Source organism: Pseudopodoces humilis, chromosome 2, assembly GCF_049639895.1.
Source record: "Pseudopodoces humilis isolate 2021_Gansu_Grassland_sample_001 chromosome 2, ASM4963989v1, whole genome shotgun sequence".
Classification (NCBI taxonomy): domain Eukaryota; kingdom Metazoa; phylum Chordata; class Aves; order Passeriformes; family Paridae; genus Pseudopodoces; species Pseudopodoces humilis.
In genome coordinates this window covers 111,700,398-111,721,901 of record NC_142201.1, presented here as the reverse complement: position 1 = coordinate 111,721,901, position 21,504 = coordinate 111,700,398, and the positions used below count along the sequence as shown (strand labels likewise).

Genomic DNA, 21,504 nt, shown 5'->3' with positions numbered 1-21,504 from the left:
TAAAGGTAAGTATATTCTGAGAATGAATAGTAATGTTCATTAACTGAATTAATGTGGGACTCAGTACTTCAAAATACGTTGTTCAGGTAACAACCCTTTTAGTTACATCCTAGAATTCACAGAAAGACCTTACTCATAGATTTTAAAGGTTCTAAAATCAAAAAGTATTAAAATCAAAATTATTAAAAATAGACATATTTGGTGTCCATTAGGTCTCTGATGTGAGATTGGAAAGGATTGATGGATCGTAACCAAGTAAACAATGTAGAATTTTTTCCCTTTAATTAAGATTCAAGCAGTATTCTTTTCAGTAATATATTCCAGTATTTTAGTGGAAAGTTTACTACTCTAACTTCAGGATGCTACCCAATAACTTTGCCATCATGTTAGCTTTGTGGCACCTGGGATTCATTAAATTTGAAATAGTTTACTGTTTTGAATAGAACACACCCACCAGTATTTCAATAGATGGATTTGTAAATGGAATAAGTAATGGAGCCTGTTGTAAATGTAATTTGAGATAAGTTTATCTGCAGTAGGACATGAGAGAGATACAAGATGCGTTTTTGCTGTTTGGCTGTGGTGGTGGTGGTGCTGATGAACTGGAGTCCTTGCTTTGCTTTGGTGCAAATCTGGTTTCAGACACAGTAACACCGATGGCACCATCTATCATACAGTGGAATATAGCCACAGATTTAGGGGAAGGTGTCTCATTCAGCAAACCTTTGTTTTATTAGTACAGTAAAATTCAATTCTTGTGCATATTTTCTGGTATGGTACGGGCCCCGGCAGAATTACAACCGCAGAGAACTACTATTTATACCAGTTTTGTTCTGTTGGTAAAATTCACTTAGCAAAATGCCTTTCACATTTCCTTTGTGTTTGAGGTCTCTGTTTTGCCTCCAAGCCCTTTGTCATAACCCTGATAGAAGCATTTTAAATAAGCTTTCAAGCCTGATGCTAATCTGCATGATGTGAGCAAAAATGCTTAGTCTTCGTTAGCTGGTGCCTGAAACTCAAATATTTATCCATACGATAGCACTCCTGCCATTACCTTTGCACGGCTTTCTGCTGCGTTCAGCCTGCAGAAGCTTTAATTAAAACTACTCTTGAACAGTTTTGCTGCTTCCACAGGGCTTGTTCTTAGCAAGAGCTGACCAGTGGGCAAGAAAGGGAGGGTGTGTGGGGATTTATTTTGCTGGGACACTTGATTGCAGCAGGCGATGTCCAACAGAGTGGGATGTCCCTCCTTGGAGGAGCAGTTTGCAGGTCTCGAGTTTTGTCCAGATGAAGGGATCACAAGAGAGCAGCCTCAGATTTTTGTGCTGCTGAACTGGGGTACAGTGGTCCTCCTGATTCCTGTCCCCAGAGTGTTTTATCTGAAAGTGTGTGTGGGAAATCTCTGTGAATAGTTCTCAAGCCTCCGGCAGCTGTTCGTGGCAGCAGCAGCGGGTTAAACTGGAGCTGATCTCCGGTGTGCTTCAGATGAGCTGAGTAGCACTCCAAAGCCTGGGCCAGACAGGAATAAAGGTCTGGTGAGAAGGTACGAGCAGAGAGGCCTGATGGTGGATGTGGATGCCATCAGAGCCTCCAGCAGGCGCTGGGATGAGGATCATTTCTGTAAATTGATTAAGTGAGAGCCCGGGTGCTTTTTCTCTACTGGTGAGGCAGAGGAGTCGGGATGGCAGGTCAGCCTCCCACGGTAAAAAAATAAAAAAATTAAATAAATAAATAGAATTAGGAAGTGGGTTTTTTTTTTGTTTGTTTTTTTTACTGTGAGACACGGGAACAAGGTGCCCAGGGAAGTTGTGGGATGCCTCAGCCGCGGCAGCGTTCAAAGCCAGGCTCGATGGGGACTTGAGCATCCTCTAGGGGGTTTGTGTCCCCAACCCTGGCCGAGGTGGCTGGGACCAGCTGCTCTTTAAGGCCCGTTCCTTCCCCTTCACGTTCTGTGGCGCTGTGAAAAACTCTTATTCCCAGCCGTGCACGCTGGAACGAGAGCGGCGGGCCGGGCCGCGGCGCTGCCGGCCCGCCCGGGGAGCTCGGGCCATGCGGGGCCTGGCGCTGCCGCTCGCCTGCCGCGCCGGGGCCGCGCTGCGGCCGGGCCGGGCGGCCGGGCCGGACCTGGGCCGGGTGAGCTGGGGCCGGGTGAGCTGGGGCCGGTGCTGGGGCTGGATCCGGGGCCGGGGCCGGAGCCAGGGCCGGGGCTGGAGCCGGGGCCGGGCGGAAGCGCGGCAGGAGGGCCCCGGCCGCTTCCTGCGCGGGCAGAGCGAGCGGCGAGAGCCCGCCCGTTCCGTGTGCGCTCCCCGCTGCCTCCGCCACAGCACCGAGCGTCCCCTGGGTTTGTGTACCTCCTGCGGGCAGCTGCTCCGGCACACAGAGAGAATTGCCGGCCCCACAGCCGGCCCCGGTGCCCCAGCTCCCTCCCTGTCCGTGTGCCGCCTCTGGGCCAGCGCGGTGGGACGGGACGGCTGCTGGGTGCCCTGAGGGAGGGAAATTCAGCGTTTGCCCCTGGGGTTTGAGAAACCAAAAGCTCTTTCCCTTCCTTTCGTAGGTTAAACTCCATCAGAGGCCCAGAAGCCTCTGCATTATCAGCACAGGATACAGGATATGGAGGGGTACTTATTAACCAGCCGAGCAGGGACGAAAACAGTGTGCTATAGCTTAACTCTTTCACTCTCTGAAATGTCTGTTAATCTTGATCACATGAAGATGTGGTCTTAATATTTTAGCGTTCTAATATCACCGATACCAAGTTGGTGTCATTAGAGAAATGTTTTTTATTCATTCTAGTGAGAACTAGAGAGGGGTTAATTTGGCTTTACTGTTTTTCTTTTTTCCTCCTTTCTCTGAAGCTGGAGAAGAAAAAAGGGAAGCTCCAGAAGCAGATCTGTCAGGTGGTTCTGGATCACTTTGAGAAGCAGTACACGGCAGAGCTGGGAGAGGCATGGAGCACTGTCAGGTCTGTGGCTTTGGGGAGATGGAAGGAAGGGGAGAGATAAGGAATTAAATTAGTAATGACATGTATGGCGAAGGCTGTCACTTAATTTGGGTCTTGACCACGCAGCTGCTAAAGAACCTCGTTATTAAAAAACAAAAGGCATAGATGCATAGCATTAGTTTAATTGAGTCAACTTAAAAACTCTTAGATTGGATCAATGTGTTTTTCTGCTTTAGGCACTGAATGCTCCTGAAGAATATTTATTTTAGATTAAATGAAAAATTACTAATAATAATTCAAACAGAAAGGGGGGAAATCCATGTAAGAAAGGCCTGAAAGAGCAAACTGAAATCCAAACAAGCATGTTTCTATCACATGCCACTGCTGTCTCCTTTCCAAAAACATCTGTTGAATTAAGTTTTACTGGGCCAGTGTTTGCAGAACATAAAATGTAAAAAAGAACACTTGTGAAAATGGCATTTTAGTGTTGGCTGGAATGAGCATTGTAAAGCCAATGTCTGTGTGATTATTCTTCTTGGTTACAACTAATATTACAGTTATTCTTTGTCCCTTGGGAGGTGCTTTATAATCAGGAAGAGTGTTACGCTTCATTTATATCTTCTAGATAAAATAAGGAAAATAAAGAATGCCTTGTTGCAGAAGAAATTTGGGTTTTAAATGCAATAACTAGAAAAAAACAGTGACTTGATTTCCTATTAAAATTATTTTCCTGAATACTTTCCTAACCAAAATTATTAATTTCTGACTACTCCAGAATTATCCAATGGTGAGGTTGTAACTAATGGCTTCCTACACTGTTTTATTTGATGGGTTATTGAACAGCTTTCCCTTTTTCACCCTAGAGATGTGCTGACCTCGCCGTGGTGCTGGCAGCACGCCGTGCTGCTGAACAGGTTCAGCCAGAGCCCCAGCCTGGAGAGCAGCCTGGCTGAGCAGGGATATCATGCTGCCTTCCCAGCAGCTCTGCCCTACCTCCCAGCAGCCTTCAGGTGTTATACCAGGACAGCTCCTGGCAGATTCCCTGCCCAGAAACACCAGCCTGGCAGACTGAAGGAGTATTACCTGCTCAATGCTGCCTCGCTGCTGCCCGTGCTGGCCTTGGAGGTGAAGGATGGGGAAGATGTTCTGGATCTCTGTGCTGCACCAGGGGGAAAATCTGTAGCTATCCTGCAGTGTGCCTGTCCAGGTAATGGAGGGAGACAGGTGCTGGTGGAGGAAAAAAAAACAAACAACAATTTGTATTACACCTATTTCAGTGTTGTTTAATAAGGGTTTTATGAAATCTGTTTGCTAAAAGAGGATTGAAAATGCAGTCCTTACTTTAACATAGGTTACTGCAGAGTGACAGGCAGAAGTGGGGTGGCTTTGTGGACTTTTTTTTCCACTGTTACCTGTCCAGAAGTTATTTAAAGCCATGTCAATTTGTTGGCACAGGGATGTAAGTAATCAGCAATCTTAGAATGCTTGTCCTTTTTTATTTTATTTTTTCTTCTCCTCTGCTGCCTCATTTTTCAGTGCTGTGCAAATATTACAGGTAAATTTAAGTATGCAGATGTAAAGCAGAACATAAGAAATGAAATGTGCAAGATCTGGGCAAAGGGAGAAGGTTTATGGTAAGGAATTGGTTGGAGAAGGATTCTGAGATGATCAGAGTCTTTAGGAGGCAAGCAGCAGCTTGGGCCAAGGAGTTAAAGCAAGCTGTGAGTGCTGTTTCCAAGTTTATTGGCTGGCTTGGATAATAATTGTTTCAAACTGTTCACAGCACCTTATGCTCCTGCTGATGAGGCCACTACTATAACCACCTGCACCAGCTGATTGCAGCTGGTTTCCCTCCCTCTTCTAGAGGAATGAGGTAATGCTAATGAAGTAAATTAAATAGGAATTGTCCTTTTAGAAGGTTTAAGGAAAAAAAACCCCAACACCCTCTGTCTGCTTCTGAGCTGTTCTAAACTGTTGTTTAGAATGGAAGGTGTGAAGAATTTGATTCTTAATATAACTCAGTGAATGCTGAGATGTACCTTAAGATACAGAAAATTGATGATTTATTTATTTAAAAGACAGTTTAATAATAATATGGGGCATGCACTTCATTTAGTTGGTAGCTCAGGGAGCCCAGGAAGGCACTCACTCTTTGGATATGGGTCTTGATTAAAGTTTGTTTTACTCTGGAACTCTATTGCTACAGAAGAATTTGCTAGTAAATATTTAGGGTTTGCTCTGTAGGAGCATGTAGAAATTTATTTAGGTGTATAAAAATTCAGTAGTATTCTAAAAAGTGTAATAACACAGGCACATAAGGTATAAACTCCACGGTAGTCATGGCAATGCAGTAGAATTTCTGAAAGGGGTCTAGCTCTTTGCATTTGTAAAAACATAAGAGAAAATAAATTATAAAGAATTCTCTTCTGAAGTTTACTTCTCTTTTTTTGTTTGTTTGTTTGTTTTTTCCTTAATTTTCTAAGGTCATTTTTACTGTAACGAATATGATGATTTGAGGTCAAGATGGTTGGAGCAGACAATAGAATCCTTCATCCCAGATCCTGTGATCAACTTGATAACAGTCTCTAAATTGGATGGTAGACAGATTGGAGATCTTCAGCCTGAATTTTATGACAAGGTAACATTATTTTTGGCAAATTGTATTTCTGAATTCTGATTCTTCTTCTTCCTATGCTGCTGTCTTTTTAGTATTTTTGTTTTGTTTTCCTGGACCCCCATGAAAATACCTGACCTATCAAGGGAATAAACTCACGTACAGGATTTGCAGAGAAAACACTTTATGAAGCTTTTTGTGCATTTATTCCTATGTTGGATGATGTTCTGCATTCATCCCTGGGAGGGAAGTCTGAAGACTTTGTAGCTGTAATCTTTGCATGATGTGTAATTAGGAAAGGGAGGAGAACAAGAGGGAGCTGCTCAGGTAGATCTTCCTTTCAGAGCACTGATTTTTTTATCTCCCCACCTGCTAACCCCATAAAAACATCTAAAAGTAGTAATGTCATCATTTCACCCCCAAAATGGAAAGTAAAGTTCTGGTAATACTTGCAAAAGAAAATTGAATATATTTTGGGGTTTTAAATTTTGGTACATGGTGTTTAAAGAGTGACCATCTTTGTTGACATTTTTAAAATTTGATTTTATTAATTGTTCAGGTACTGGTTGATGCTCCTTGTTCAAATGACAGAAGTTGGCTCTTCTCTGCTGACCCTCAGCAAGCTGTGCTCAGGCTCATGCAAAGGAAGGAGTTGTCCTCCCTGCAATTCCAGCTTCTAAGGTGAGAAGTGCAAAAAAGTTATTTTTTGAACTTATTTTAAGTTTAAAAAGTTAGTAATCTTAATTATTTTGATAATTAATTGTAATTAATCTTATTTATTTTGAGGACTTCCTGTAATAAATAAAAATTACATGGGATCAAGATTTAATAAAAGAACTCAGGATTCCTCCTCTGAAAATAATGTCAGGAATACGTGATTGTGATGCTGTTTAGAATAACCAGTGGGTCTGAGGTTATGAGGATGTGGAAATCTCTGTGGGTGATACCAGCAGTGAGGCCATGGTCCTCTTAACTCACATATTCACAGAAATGTCCATTTGCAGATGACTCACAGCAGTCTGTTGTAAAATCAAAATATTTTAGGTGGATACAGCTAAAATGGGTTTAGATATATTCCATATTGATTGTTTGTAGCACAGAAAGGCTCCCAGGCCTAACTGACAGGGTAAAAAAAGTAAAAGAATGTGAGGTTTGGTGGGGGAAAGAGAGGATTGTTTATTTTTGAGAATATCTCCCCAATAACCCAAAGCCAGGCTGTTGTGTATTACACATTTTAATGCTACCAGCCATGGGCTGGCATTTGTGAAGCATTTCAAACTGCACAGGTTTTTTTTTCATGGGGGCAAAGAAAAGAGTGACTTTTCAATAAAACCTTCTAAACTTGAATGTTATTTGTGGAGTAACAGTCATGCCTGAAGTCCATCTGTCAAAGCAAATTGAGGGAAAAATAATAAAATAATTTTCTATTATTAAAAAAAAAAAAGGAAAATTTTTATGGAAAGTTCCCATTGCAGTTCAAGATAGTTTTGCAAGACTTCCAGTTGAAAAAGGCCTGGCAGAAGCCTGTGATTTATAACAGAAATATGAGGATCTTATTGCAGTAATGCATCATGTCATCCATTTCCTTTGAAGAAATCAATCACATTTAAAACACTGACCTGTTTCAGTTTTCCCTTTTCAATATCTGACATAGAAAACCCAATTTGTGAACCCGTAGCAGAAGGAAGCATACATCATGCAGAGAAATTTTGAGAATTTGCATAAATCATTCCACATTGTAATCCTGGAGAACTCATGACAGCAGAAACCTTGTTTTTAAAGAAAAAAAAATAAAAATTCCTGTCAAATCAGATTTAATTGAATTATTCCTAAATAGAGAGAGAACTTTCTGTTGAAAATATTCTTTACTTTAGAAACAGTAATAAGAACTTGTAAAGACAAAATACCTTTGCTATAAATTGTAGCAAAAGGATGGTTACTTTCAAGAGTTAGAATTTGTAAGCGTTATTGGATTAAAAGGGTTATTGGTGAAAGATATAAGAGTTATTGATTGGGTTATTGGGTAAAATATTTGAAGTATGGCTGGTTACTGTTCTCTTTACCTGATCACTTTAGAATGAAGTTCTAAAGACATCTCAGATCCCACGTGAAAGGGGGAAAAAAAAATAATAAAGCAAGATGAGAAAAGGCTGATTGGTTCATGACAAGCGCATTAGAACTAAAATTCTGGAATGCTTCCCTATTCAAGCCTGTGTTTTATGACTGGAGTGCATAATTATAAAGAAAAAGTTGAGTTTGAATCCCTTCTGTAGTACTTCTTGTAGTATTCAGGATGGCTGAGCCTCTATGAATCCAGCTGTACTGCTTTTTACAGCAGCCAGCTCATGCAGGGCTCTCTGGTTCATTGGTTCAGGTTACCTGGTGCTTTATGCTCCCAGGTATTCCTGCCCTTGGTTCCTGTATCTGTAAACAAAAACAAGTGTAAGACTGAATCCCAGCAGTTCTGTTGAGAGTAATGTAAGAAATACATGATAAGAGCAGGGAGTGACAGGACAAGAGGAGTGGCTTCAGACTGAGAGGGAGTGGGTTTAGATGGGATAGTAGGAAAAAATTCCTGACTGTGAGGGTGGGGAGGCCCTGGCACAGGGTGCCCAGAGAGCTGTGTCTGCCCCTGGATCCCTGGAAGTGTCCAAGGCCAGGATGAACAGGGCTTGGAGCAGCCTGGGACAGTGGAAGGTGTCCTGCCCTTGGCCGGGGTTTGGAAATGGATGATCATTAGGTCCCTTCCAACCCAAACCGTCCTGTGATTTGAAGGTGAGGCTCGAGGGATCAAGCATTATTTCAGTTTAGCAGGAGGATTAAGTGAATCATAAAAACTAGTAGAATGAATGGCAAAGTGGAGTTCTGTTTTTATTTCTGTCAAGCAACAGCCTAAAATCTGAGATTCCCTCCTTAATAAAGGGAATGCTTCACCTCTAATTTGTTTTTATGGATCTGTTTTGGAGGAAGCTGGGGTCATCAAAGAGGGAAGTTAAGGAAGGAAAAGTAGGATTTGCAATACAATGTAATTAATTAAGTACATAGAGGCTTCAGAGAATGGAGATCTGGAAGAAACTGTTGCAACAACCTTCCTCCTGCAGCCTGCTTAAAATCTGAAATGTAAATAAGTGATATATATGCTGAACAGCAAATGTTCTAAGCAGTGAGGGCACCACTGATTTGAGGGAAATTGAGATTGTAATGATTGCTCATACCCAAACCAAAGCATCCCTGCTGAGTGCTCTAATCCAAGAACACACTGCAAATCTTGTTATTATTTGGAGTGTTTATGCAGAAAACAAATCGCAAAGTGAAAAAAAAAAAAAAAGTTGTATTCATTTCCTGATGCTTAATGCTAACAGAAAATACAGTGGTTCCCAAAAGCAAATTTACCAATGTTACCGGTTCTCAGAGAGAAATTAAATTTTGGGCTAAGCTTGAATGCCCAATTATGTGGTGGTTAAACTGTAATGGATGTTGTAATTATTCTTAGACTGGTTTCTGCAGCTGAAAGGAACTCGTGTTAGGGCTCAGCAGAAAAGAAATGTAACAGAATACAATTTAGAAAACTCAGCAAAGGCATTCAGACTGCTGGAACTCTTCTATACACAGCATTTCTGAGTAATTAAACAGCTCTCTATTTTCACTGCATTGTGGAGTTTTCCACAGGAGAGGAATTGTGTGCCCTTAGCTGGGCTTTTTCGTGGTTATAGAGCGAAGGCAAAAATTGTGTTTGTAAATACAAAATCATACATTTAGCATATGTCACCACTGTACCATATCTGCTATGTGGAGTAAATTGTGGTGGGAATTGCTTCATCACATCTTCCGCTCTTCCCACTGGAATTTTTCCTTTTGATCCTCTGTAGCTGCCCAGTTAATCCTTTTATTGTCCAAAACCATCTTCTCAATAGCTCCACTGGAAATTTTTGAGAGTTCCAACTGTTGGACCAACAAATCTGCTGTGGGTTTTGTGGATGGCAGGATTCTTTAGCCACCTTCTGTCATCCAAAAAGCTGAATATTTTGTGTGTGTTTGTGTTGTGCCATTCCCCAAAACACTTTTGATTGGGTTGGTGGAGGTTTTACATGGTTGGTTGGAATTCCTTCACAAAGAGTGAGTGCTGTGCCACTGCTGTTGTTCATCACAGATGTTAAAATAAATGGTTCCTGATTTTAAGTGTGGCAGCACCCTGTGAATAACTTATGGATCAAGTCCCTTAGGATATGTTGCAAAGCCAGGTTTATTGAATATATAAATTACCATATGACTAAACAAATAAGCTACTCAGCAGCTTTTTGGGATCACATATTTGAATTCAAGCACATTTTGCTTTAATTTTACCTTCAGTCCTTTCTCTGTGTTTTATGAGCTGTGAGGTTAACCACTTACCCTAAAGTTCTCTTTAGTGGGCTTCAAAGGTCTTTATTTTCCCTTCTGGGCTGTCTAATATCCCTGTTTTAACAGGATGAGTATTCCAGAAGTCACCATGCATTAAAGGAGAAAGAACAATAAATCCAGCTGTTTGTTTGGTCTCTTCTTTAGAATAATTTAGAATTATTTGCAATAGAAACGTTGCTTATCAGAATTTTTGGGGCAAATTTTGTCTAGAGTAGAATAGACTGGTTTTTTTTGGATTTGTGGATTTTAGTTGTTTAGTTGAGGGGGTTTTGATGCCTGTGTCTCCCTTTATTTATAATTCAATTTAGTGTTGAAAAAGGCTGTTGATTTTAATCATTCTCCTGTTACTCTGGGCTGCAGTGTTTCTCCACAGGAGCAAAGCTTACTTAGAGAGGAGCAGAGGGAGTGCATGAACTACTGTCACTGCCCATCACAAAGTATTAAAAAAAATTGGTATTTTGACACAGAAGGATTTTCTTTATCATTTTTTTCTAGTTTGAAAGAAATAGGAGCAAAACCTTTAACAGGTACACAGGCCATATTGCCACAAAGTGTCTGGACTCTTCTGAGAGGCAAAACGTAATGTGGGTATTTTAAGTCAAGGAGAGGAATAGAATTGGCATTTTTTTATTCTGGTGAGACATTATCTTGCCTTGTTGAGCAGAAATACGTCGTCATTGCCAAAAGATGGCACTGTTGAAGTGTTGTGTCAGTTTAAAATTGCCCTAAAAATGTATCATCTTTTCACTTTAATGCTGAAAATGGTCTAGTGATTAACATAATTAATGCTCCCCCTTCCCATGGCATGCAGCATAAACCCAAGCACAGGAGCCTGGGCTGGACATGCAGATGCTGCCTATAGTGTGAAACAGATATTTTTGTGTCTGCCTATTTTTAAAAGGATGTTTGAGACACCAAGAGTTTTCTCTGTCAGAGGGAAAAATCCTTTCTAAGTCCTGGCTAGCTACGTTTTAGTTGCATGGAAGAGTTTTTTGGGTTTGTCATGTGGCTCTAGCATGATCATTTTTTTTCTCCTGAGATATTAAAACAGTAATGCTGTTTTGTTTTCCCTTACTTAGCAAGTCTTGAGAAATAAATGAAAAAAAAAAAAAATAGCTTTGAAATAATGTATTTCTTTAAAAAGTCTTTTCTGGTACTCCTGTGATACAGGGAGTTAGGACAGATTAAGGCATCTGTTGTATCTCTGATTTCCACAGTACAATATGAACCTGTACCCAGAGACACAACCTGCAAAAATAAAAAGGGTTTTTTTTACTTTTTTTTTTTTTTCCTAATGCTGTAAAATCTCATTTTGAAAGAGGAGGGGAGAAATCTGCATGTGTTAATTTTTTTTACAGAACTTGTTGAATGAGATGGACAGAAAAAGGCTCCAGAAAAAGTTTCCAGGGCTTTTAATGTGTTCTGTGTGAACTCACTAAAATGTTAAAATGTGTATCACACATGGTGTGTGATATATCACGTGTTCTGATCTTCATGTGAAGCACGAAACCTTGCAGTGGTAGTGCCTGTAAACTGTGAAATGTGAAATCCATTACAGGAAATATATGTACCTGAAATAACATTATGACATTAGATCTTTATTTCAGCTGGAAGTTTTAGGTCTTTAATAAACACAAGTGTCATGTGTTCCACTAAGAGAAAAATAACCGCAGATTAACTACCTTTAAATATTGTGGGTTTTGTTAAACAGGGCATTGTAATAAGAGGAAGGTGAAAAAATATTTTGGCATCTTAATCATTCTAGATTTGACTTAGATGGTCCTGTAGTTAGTAGGACTAAGTTATACTTTATCTCCAACCTCTCCCTTGGATGAGCTTGTTTTCCTTCAGTGATTAGAGAGGAAGTTTCTTTAAATTTACTTGGAACAATTGTCTGATGATCAAATCCTCTCCTGAATGAAATCTCTGTGCTGCTGATGAGGAGAGGACCAAACTCCCTGGCTCTGCTGGCCCAGCTCAGTGTCATCCTGTGTGACTTTGAGCCCAGCACTCCCTCACTTGGAATTTTGCAGTTCCCTGCGGGTTTATCAGAAGCCTAGCAGGGTTTAATCAGGGCTGGCGGGCGTTGACTTTGATCACAGGCACTGAAACAACTGTTGCTGCACTTGACAAGATGGATAGATACATTGATTAACCTTGCTGCCTTGAAGTAATTCTCGTCAGGTGTTTTAATTCGTGGTTTAGGTTCAAAATAAAGAGAGCTGCACTGAGCAGGCTGACCTTTATGGGTCACGGGCCAGTAAAGATTCACAAGTTGAGGTTTAGACATGGGGGAGGATTTGAGGTGAGATTTTCAAGTTTTCCTTCAGAGGCCTGTGCTGCTCTTTCCTCTGATGGACTCAGCTGGAGGAGCATGGTGCCCTTGAAAATGTTTTGTTGAGGGGTTCTTGCTTTCTATATGGGTAGAAAAGGACATTTAGCAAGTGTCCAGGCTTTTAGTCTTGTAACCTGTAGCTACATCTACTTTTTCTTTTACCTTTCCCACTTCACATGGTAAAAGAATTTTCTCTCTTGTCTAAATGCTGTCTTAGAGATAGGAAAATGGTTGCTATTATCTGATTCTCTGAGTAAAATTCTCAGGTCTGCTAAAAGTACATCTCAATTGTCACATTAAAACATTCCCAAGCTTACTGGCTGCCCTCAGGGCTTGGCACTCCTGCATGCATGGAAAAGGTGTAGCTGGCAGGGGAAAGTCTATCAAAAATGAGTTATGTAGGTGGATTCTGATAATAATCTGAAGATCAGCACGACTTTATGAGAGCCCATATAGACTTCAGCTGTGTTCTCTTTGAGTTCTAATGTGAAAGATAAAAAGCAAGATCCAATACATGGGGGGAAAAACATTTTAAATTTCCGCAGATGGGAGCGAGGACGAGAGATAGTGCATCAGGCTCTCTTGCTGGTTTGGTGTTCATGAGAAGGGAAGGTTGCACATCCCTGCTTTGCTTTAATTTAGCAGTTAATTCCATATATGTGGGTGCACAGCAGCATGAGTGAGCCCTGCCCTTTTAAATGGGCAGCTGCCAGCAAGGAAAGGAGCTGGACAGAAGTGGGGACAGCTTTTGGGTCCAGAACTGCTGCTTTTGGAGCCCTCTAAGGAGTGAATGTGTGTTGAGATGCCAGGATGCTTATCTGGCAATTCAAATGGCTGCTGGTAAGTGCAGAAGTTTAGAAGATGAGAGCTGGGAAGGATGTCAGGGTTCCACCTGCTCTCTTTCACTCTCTTGGGATGGCAGTGTGAATGCTGTGCTATACCAGCCTGTGGCAGGAACGTTCTCAAATGTTTCTGCAGGCTTTGAAAACCTACTCAGGGGTGTGAGATAAGCTTCTAGTTTTAACTAATTAATAGGTTTAACTGATTTTTGGAGTATCCTAGGCCCAGTTAAACTGAAAACCTAAGTGCACTGTAACCCATTTTTGCCTTTATCAGGCTGAACTTGGAATTGCTCCCTCATTAAGGCTGGATATGCTCACTCTCTCCATCTTTTTCTGGAAAACTGATGTGACAGAGGCATTAAACACACATTTTTCTTCGAGCACCATGAGTTAAGAGAGCTCTCTCCTTTTACACTAAGTAAAATCATACACTTCAGTAAAATACATACTTGGATTGCTGATTACCATAACCAAGACTCATAAAATTATTGAGCAAGGTAATGTTTATGCTCCCAAGAGAAATAGGTTAGGTATAATCCTCAGGAGTTTTCACCTGGTCTTATCTGACTGAAGCAGTCATTTGTCCTGGTGTTCCCATACTATTTTGGACAGGACTTTCAGAGCAGCTTTGATCTGTGATCAGCTTTGATCCTCTTTGAAAGCTGAAGCTTTTCTTTATTGATTATTTTCCCAAAAAGTTGTAATTTTGTTAAAAGGACTTATCTTTCCCCCCTTTTATTTTCTTCTTTCCTTTCTCAATTGTCACTGTTTTTGGTCAGCTGTCACCCTTGGGAAGTCCTCAGCTTGTTTCTGAAGGAATTGCTGTTTCCATGGCATTGTCTTTGTTTATCTAGACTTGGAATCAGACTTTCTGCATTTGGGGGCTGCTCACCTCATCTGGTTTCAGGAGATGGTTGTTTCTTTTCTTCTTTTTTTTTTGTTCCAGGATATTTTTTTCCCCTGGGTTATGGGGGCTGTGTGAGCACAGTTTTGTCAGTAATATCTACAAATCTCTGATTATTCAGTGTCATTTACACCATTCACCTGTTCTGATTTTCTTGTTATTAAATAAAAGAAATCTTACTGAGGGAACAATTGTATTTAATGTGGTATTTTCCTGTAGTATCCGTTTGTATATCAGCTAACAGTGCAGTCTTTGAGCCAAAAATGGCTCAAAAATATATGATTTAAAGGAATTTATCTTCAGTGTTTTAATAGCAAATGAACCTTTTGTGTAGCTTCCTCTTTCAGAAATGTGGTAGCACCAGGTTTGAAGAATACTCTTCTGTGGTGCAAGATTTTTGAGTTTTCTGCTTACTCTCGTAATTTGGAGTAGGTGAATATAACTTGCATATCACATTTTTATACTCATAGATTGTATTTCATGTGTCTGAATGAGAACTTGGCAGATCTACTGTAAGGGGAAATAAGCAGTTTATTGAAATTCAGTTTCAGTGGTAAAGTGATAAAGAACCTCTGGCCCCTCCATCCACCAGTAGGTGAGAAGCTTTCAGGCTTTAAGCCACAATTTTGCCTTTGTTTAGTCAGAATTTGTCAATGGTTTAATAAGTGAAGGGCACATAAACAAACAATATATGATCCTTAAAAAATGGGGTTGAAAAGCAGTGGCTCAGTGACATCCCCAAATCCTCTTACCTGCTAAATAAGTTGCAGAATTATCAGGAATGTTTCTAAAATTACAGCCCAGTCATTAATTCAAGCTGTTAATTCAGATTTACACAAGCATCTTGCCAAGTGTCCAACTGATGCCCTTTTGATGTGGGGTAACCCATTCTGTTGATAGTTTTAGCATTTTCACAGCAGTGCTGGGCACAGGAATGCTTGATGTATATTCTGAATAAATGCTGCTTTGTACTTGTCACTGTGTGTAAAAAATACCTTCAGCTAACTGAGAATACTATAATAAATGAAAAGCAAAATTGTGTTGTGGGTGGTTTCCTGAACTGTCAATTATATACAGTTAAGACATTTTCATAATGTTACTTTTGTCAGATTTATTTATACTCTGGATTTAGAAGTCTACACATTCTCCCCCTAGCAGTATGTCACTTTTGATGTTGATTTTTTTCCCTTTTTCCTGTTGTTCTTTGCAGATCTGCTGTAAAAGCCCTGCGTCCTGGTGGGTCCTTGGTCTATTCCACGTGCACCCTCTCCAAGGCAGAAAACAGCGATGTGATCAGTCTCATCCTGAACTCCTGCAGGAATGTGATGCCTGTGGATATAAGTGGGATGGCCAGAGGTGTTTCCCAGGAATTCACTTTCCTTCTTGGAATGCAGCAGCACGAACTGCTGGTTCTCCCAGAGAAAGGGAGAGCGTGGGGTCCCATGTATGTGGCTAAATTAAAAAAAGTATCCTCCACCTGATGCCGGTGGTTTACAAGCAGTATATGATAAATTAATATTGATTTAAATATAGTGTGTGTATATGAACACGTCCAAGGCAACTGAAATTAGTATGATGCAATTTCCTGATCAAAAGGAAGCAAGAAGTTTAATTTATTTTAACTTAAAATACTGAATGTGCCTTCCAGCTTGGGCTTGTGGGCGTCTGAGAAGTCCTGAGGAAATCAGGGGAGCTTTGTATTGTTTTCAAGGTGGTTCTTTCAAAGGGATTTGGATTCCAGAATAGAGGTTTAATGTTGGTAGAGTTTTGCACTGGTTTTGGTTTTTTATTTACTAACTTGGTTCTAATACAGTATATTTTTAAATAAATGGTTTTCAGCGGTCTGAAGTCATGGAAATCCTGCATTCTCTCTAAACACATCTAGAAATCTGTGTTTCTGCAAGAGCTGATTTGTATGTACAGTGCCATCTTCAAGCACTGACAGAACAGGCCTCATATTTGCTAAGCTGTTTACTTACGAAACAAAGGTGTCCTGTTTACACAGATGCAAACGTCAGCACTTAGATCAACACCAGCTTTTTTGTTGGTGTTTTAATTTATTAATATTCTTCTATTTTGAGCTTGCAAAAATGTGCATTGAAAGAGTAATGGTGTATATATTCCAGCCTATGCTTGTCTTGAAGCAGAGTGGAACCCTTTCATCCCCATCTGGGTTTTTCTCCCAGATGGAAGGTGATAATCATTGTTTTTAAAAATGTTGTTTTAAAGAGGGGTGTGTGATATTGTACATTTATTAATTTCACAGAATCACAGAATGGTTGGGGTTGGAAGGGACCTTAAAGATTATCAAGTTCCAACTTCCTTGCTGTGGGTAGGGACACCTTCCACTAGACCAGGTTGCAGAGTCCCATCCAAAACAATCTCAAATTAAACACTTCCAGGGATGGAGCATCCACCCCTTTTCTGGGGCAGCCTGTTCCATTGTCTCACTGCCCTCACTGTAAATAATTTCTTTTTAATAATTTCAATATCAAATCCAAATCTGCCTCCCTTCTGTTTGAAAACATTTAGTATATTTTATGTGTATATTACACAGTTTGCTCTCAGGACACTGCTGTACCTTCTGCTGAGGCAAACAAATGCATCAGATGTTCTGAAACCTCACCCTTTCTTGTGTGAGCTTTCACTGTTATCCTTTCCCCTGCTTTGGGATGAAAACTGTTTGAGGTGGTCCTGTAGTGTTAAATTATCAGCAATGTCTCTAAAAACTCGAGAGGCTGTCAAGTTCATGCAGTTTGAGTATACAGATGATTCTGTGAAAAGGCCTGACAGCATCTGTCCCAGGAACGTTAAATGTAATATCCAGATTTGGAGTCATGTCAGGCTGCTGGGTGAAATAACCATACCTTTGGCAAAATGCTTCCCGTCAGTTTCATTTGCCCTGTGGAAATTGAAATGGAAAGGCAAGAATGTAACTTGCTCAGGGATGGAATTGAAATATGTGCTTGAATTGGATGGTTGAGTAAGACATGGACTGGGTAATCACAGGAAGAGCAAAGAGAGCCTTGAAAGCTGAACTTCTCTCAGTCTCAGCAGATGGGCAAATCCCTGAGCCCTGCAGCAAGGCCTCCTGGTGTGTCTAAAAGCTGCTCTGAGTTCTGCACAACCCTTTGCTGATCTCCTGGAGTCCCTTTCCAACTAGTCTAGAAATGCACCAACAAGGGAGGTAAAAACAAGGCTAATTAATTAGTGATACTTATTTTTGTTTGTATTTGATGAATTTTGGTTTGTATTCTGTTCCAGAGTGCTATGGAGTTGGTTTTCTTCTTCTGTTCTAATCAGTTCTGGCTGGTGACAGGAATTTGGTGAGCACATGTGGAGTGAGAAGGGAAAATCAGAAAGGATGGAGGCAGGCCTGTAGAGATGAGGGGCAAAATTTGCACATGTTGGCAAGTAGTGTCCACCCAAAGGCCCTTCTTGAAAAGGCTTCTTGTCCATTCAAGTATCTCTTGGGTACTTCTGATTTCTGCTCCCCTTCATTACAAGGCTGAAACATTTTCCCTTTTTACATCCTTTTTTTTTTTTCCTTTTCTTTTTGGTCAGTGTAATTAATTCCTTGCCAGGTCCTTCCTCCTCTTTCCTAAGCAATGATGATGGAGATGGGTTGGAAAACAAGTCATATCATAAAGGAAATTGCAGCCCCAAGCAAGATGGGGGCAGGAAGATTACCAGTTTTGTTGGATTGAGGAGTCCCAGAGAAATCTTCATGGTCTGTATTGAAGCTGCCCACAATTGTATGCATAGCACACCACCAGTGCCAGCACCTCGGAGGCCACAGAGAGCTCTGGAGTTCAGCTGCTCTCATGCTTTTCCAGCATTCCCTTTTCCAACATCCAAAAAGTCACTTCCTTGTTTCAGGGGGGATTGGCACAGTAAGAAATTGGAAAGCCTTATGTAAAGGCAGTTTCAGTATTTAGCAAATTTTATCCTTTATTCAGTGGCATCTGACACGGTTGAATTATGGCTTGTCAAAAGCATTCTCCACTGTGGAGCAGAGCGGAAAAACAGATTACACAATGTCTGTGGACTGATGCAGCTGACCAGGGGACTAATGAACTCCTGGCTTTCTCAGTAAGGTGTGCAGAGAGAAGGTGAAGCATGTTAAAGGAGGGGAAAAATGGAAATACCATTATTACAGCAGTGGGTGAAAAATGTGAAATACTGGAGAAGAGACTCTGTGGCTTTTATCATGGAAGAGCAGCAGTGCTGCAGCCTGTTCAGGAAGAGCTCTGTGAGTGGTGAGAGGAGGGGAAGAGTGGTGGGAGAGCCACAGGTGTCTACTGGTCTGGGAGGATCCCCTCATTTCATTTGACTGTTAGCAGGAGAATTGAGGACATGAGTTACAAAGACTGTAGTGGAATTGCTTTAAATTTGCAGGGTCTTTAACTTAGCTATAAGCATTTAAATCAAACGTGTCTACCTGTTTCTTGCCAAACAAATGGCTTTATTGGTAGGTGTTCCTATCATAAAAATTGATTTAGTGAGTGGGAGGAAAATTTGAGAATCAGGCCTGGCTGTAGTAGAATATGGCTTACTTCTAAGCTGATGTAACTTTATGCAGTATTGGCTATAAACGAGATCCTTCGTTCCAGGGGAAATTGGAACAGCACATGCTGGTAATCTCTTAACTTCCAGGGAAAAGTGAAATTGGGAGTTCTCTGTTTGCCAAACCTGGGCACACACAGTCACTGGTTACATACTGCTTTTAGATGTCACCCCACCACGCTATTCCTGACTAAAGATTTTTTTTTTTTCAGACAGATCACAGCAATCATTTGTCAGAAAATGTTTTCCTTCTGACCTTCCTGTCTGCATCCTACGACTTGAGTTGAAGGTCTAATGACCTTGGAAGGTTTTATTTTCTTAGTAGTTGTACATAGTTTTCAGCAGGGGCAAGCATCATACAAGCTTCCATGACTCCATTTCAAAAAAATTTGTGTGCTACCAAAACAAAATGCCTGGATCAAAAAGTCACAGCTGCTCTTGAGGGGAAGAGATGGAGCATAAACCTGGGCTGGTTTCTGTACTCCACTGAGGAATTTCTGCTCCCTACAGCTGTGTCCAAGGTGCTTCTTCACATCTGTGTTTTCTGCTGAGATGGCCCTTTGCACATGGTCACCATGGTGTTGTGGTGATGTGATCCTTTGTGGGTTCAGAGGAAAAAGAAATGGATATGCTGCCCTAAACCCACAGGTTAATCCTATTATAATCCTATAGTGAGAGGTGCTGCAAATGTTGCTGCAGAACTATTTTTTAAAAGATGATAAAGGCACTAGAAGGCAGCACAGCAATCCAGATTTGAATGGAGGCAGCACTTCATCTGGTCAGTGACATCCTCACCTTGTTCTTTCCAAAATGATGCTTTCCTGACATAAGGCTTTCTTTAAGGACCACAAGCATTTGGCCTGACCTCACTTCTGACAAGGCAAATCAAATAAAGCAGTCAAAACAGAGAAGGGGCTTGTTTGTATGCAGTGTCAGAGCAGATCTTGCAGCCATCCACAAGAGATTTAGGCTGATGTTGCTTTGTCTCAGTCCCTGTGCTGCTCTAGGGTCATTCTTGTACAGCAGCATCTGTGTTGGGGATGGACCTGACACGAGTCCTGCTGATTCTCTCTGTCCACAGTAACTTCCTTTGCTGCTGGGGAGGTCTTTAGAGTCACATACCTTCAGTGAGAATCTGAATGGCTTTCAAGCCACCTTTTGATGTCATTTGGCAAAACTTCTGTCTCAGAATAGGTGTTGTTGTAGCACCTTAACCTACTCGAGTTCCCTAATCTGAGGGTGCCTCATAGCACATCTTTTAGATCTACTTTTTCCTCTTTAATGTGCTGCGTCCTTATTGAACATCCTACCCTAAAAATTAGAGGAGACTGGGTTTTCTCTACCTTCACCAAAACAGGGTAAAGCCCAGAAGTGTGATGAGGCTGTAGGGAGAAGGTGGGAGAGGAGCAAATGAGGGTAAAATCAGAAAGGTGGCTTCCTTTTTAAATGATTTCAGCCTTATTGAGAACTGTCCCACCACTAACAAATGAGCAGCTCCTCCTGCCTGCATTTGAAAATGAAAATGCCATGAACATGAAAATGCCATGAAAAGCAGGGGAAAATGTCACTGATAAAGTTCTCGACAAGTGTTTCCTAATTGTCCCAAAGTGGAATAAAATTCCAAAGAGCAAATTCAGACAAATATATATATATATATATATATATATTTTTTTTTTTTAAGAGGGTATGTTGCTTTGTTGATTTACTCTAGGAAAAATTTATCTTATCTGAATGTGTGATTAAGTAGCTGATGGAATAATTTTTTACAGGGAGGAGAACATGCCAGAACATTTGAGTGGTGTAAAGCAGGGCTGCAGAGAGGATTAGAAAAGGTACAAGGAGGAGTAATTTTGTGTTGGCAGGAAGTAGACTTAATAGCACTTTTTTTATCTCTAATTTTTATGATTCTGTGGCTAACCAGGGAAATGTTTAATGTTCCTTGTACAGCAAGTGAAGGTAGAAGGAGGCAAATTGACATCCCCAGCACTGTTATAATTCATTCCATTACTTCAACAGGGCTTTTATATTGTCACGCCCATAAAGCGCCAGTGTGCACGCTCAGAGCCAATCCATCTTTATATACTGCTGCTGATCCCATTGAAGGCAATGGCAAAACTCCCATCAATTCTAATGGCAGTGGGATATGGCCCATTTTGTAGATATACAATGGATATTTCCTGCACACACATTTTTTTGTGTATAACGTGCCCCTCATCCGAGGTTCAGAGAGTGTTTTATAAAGTGGTGAAGTCACAGCCATTGATGTAGTCTCCAGCTGATGAGATAATGTGATCTGCCTTCAAAACAGGATTTAAAGGTTGACATTTATTTATCTACCTATTTTTTAATTTATTAGGGGCACAGGATGCACAGAGAACATCTCCCGGCGCAGAGTACTGCCTTTGAAAAATTTGCCCAGATAAATTGCAGGAGGTAACTGTGTTAGAAATAGATGCTGCACTTGCAAGGTTAACATTAAGCTACAGCACTTAAAAACTAGAAAGCATCAAAGAAAATTGAAGGTAGTATGGATCAGTGGGTTAGTACATAATACAGCATTCTGCAGCACCAGAGGCTAAGAAAGGTCCCTTTTGAAAAGCAGCTGTTTGGATAGCAACTCACTCAATCAGCAAGGTACAAACAAACAAAAAAAAATTAATTGGATGAGTATTTTAAGTTATGTTCTAATTGGGAAATGTTTTGAACAGAGGTAAGGTGCCTGTTTCCTGCAGAAGCCACCGTCCTTGACCCTCTTTAAAGAAAATGCACAGTGTATGAGCCATATTTTAGTGGCTGTAAACCTTGTTGGTTATGCATTGAAAGCTCTGGATTCATAGCAGCCTTCAACATGTGCAGAGTGGAAATGGAATGAGCTGCCAGGCTGCTGTTTTCACTCAGGAC

At 40.9% G+C, this 21,504-nt stretch overlaps 1 protein-coding gene across 1 annotated transcript; it reads left to right on the top strand.

Annotated features, from left to right (window-relative positions):
- Positions 1-1,681: 1,681 nt before the first annotated feature.
- Positions 1,682-15,885, top strand: NSUN3 (NOP2/Sun RNA methyltransferase 3). The gene is made up of 7 exons (XM_088051314.1): positions 1,682-1,702; positions 1,981-2,133; positions 2,856-2,962; positions 3,805-4,148; positions 5,425-5,579; positions 6,115-6,236; positions 15,248-15,885. Exons 1-7 carry the CDS (start codon positions 1,682-1,684, stop codon positions 15,516-15,518), a joined length of 1,173 nt encoding a protein of 390 aa, XP_087907440.1. The 3' UTR covers positions 15,519-15,885.
- Positions 15,886-21,504: the final 5,619 nt, after the last annotated feature.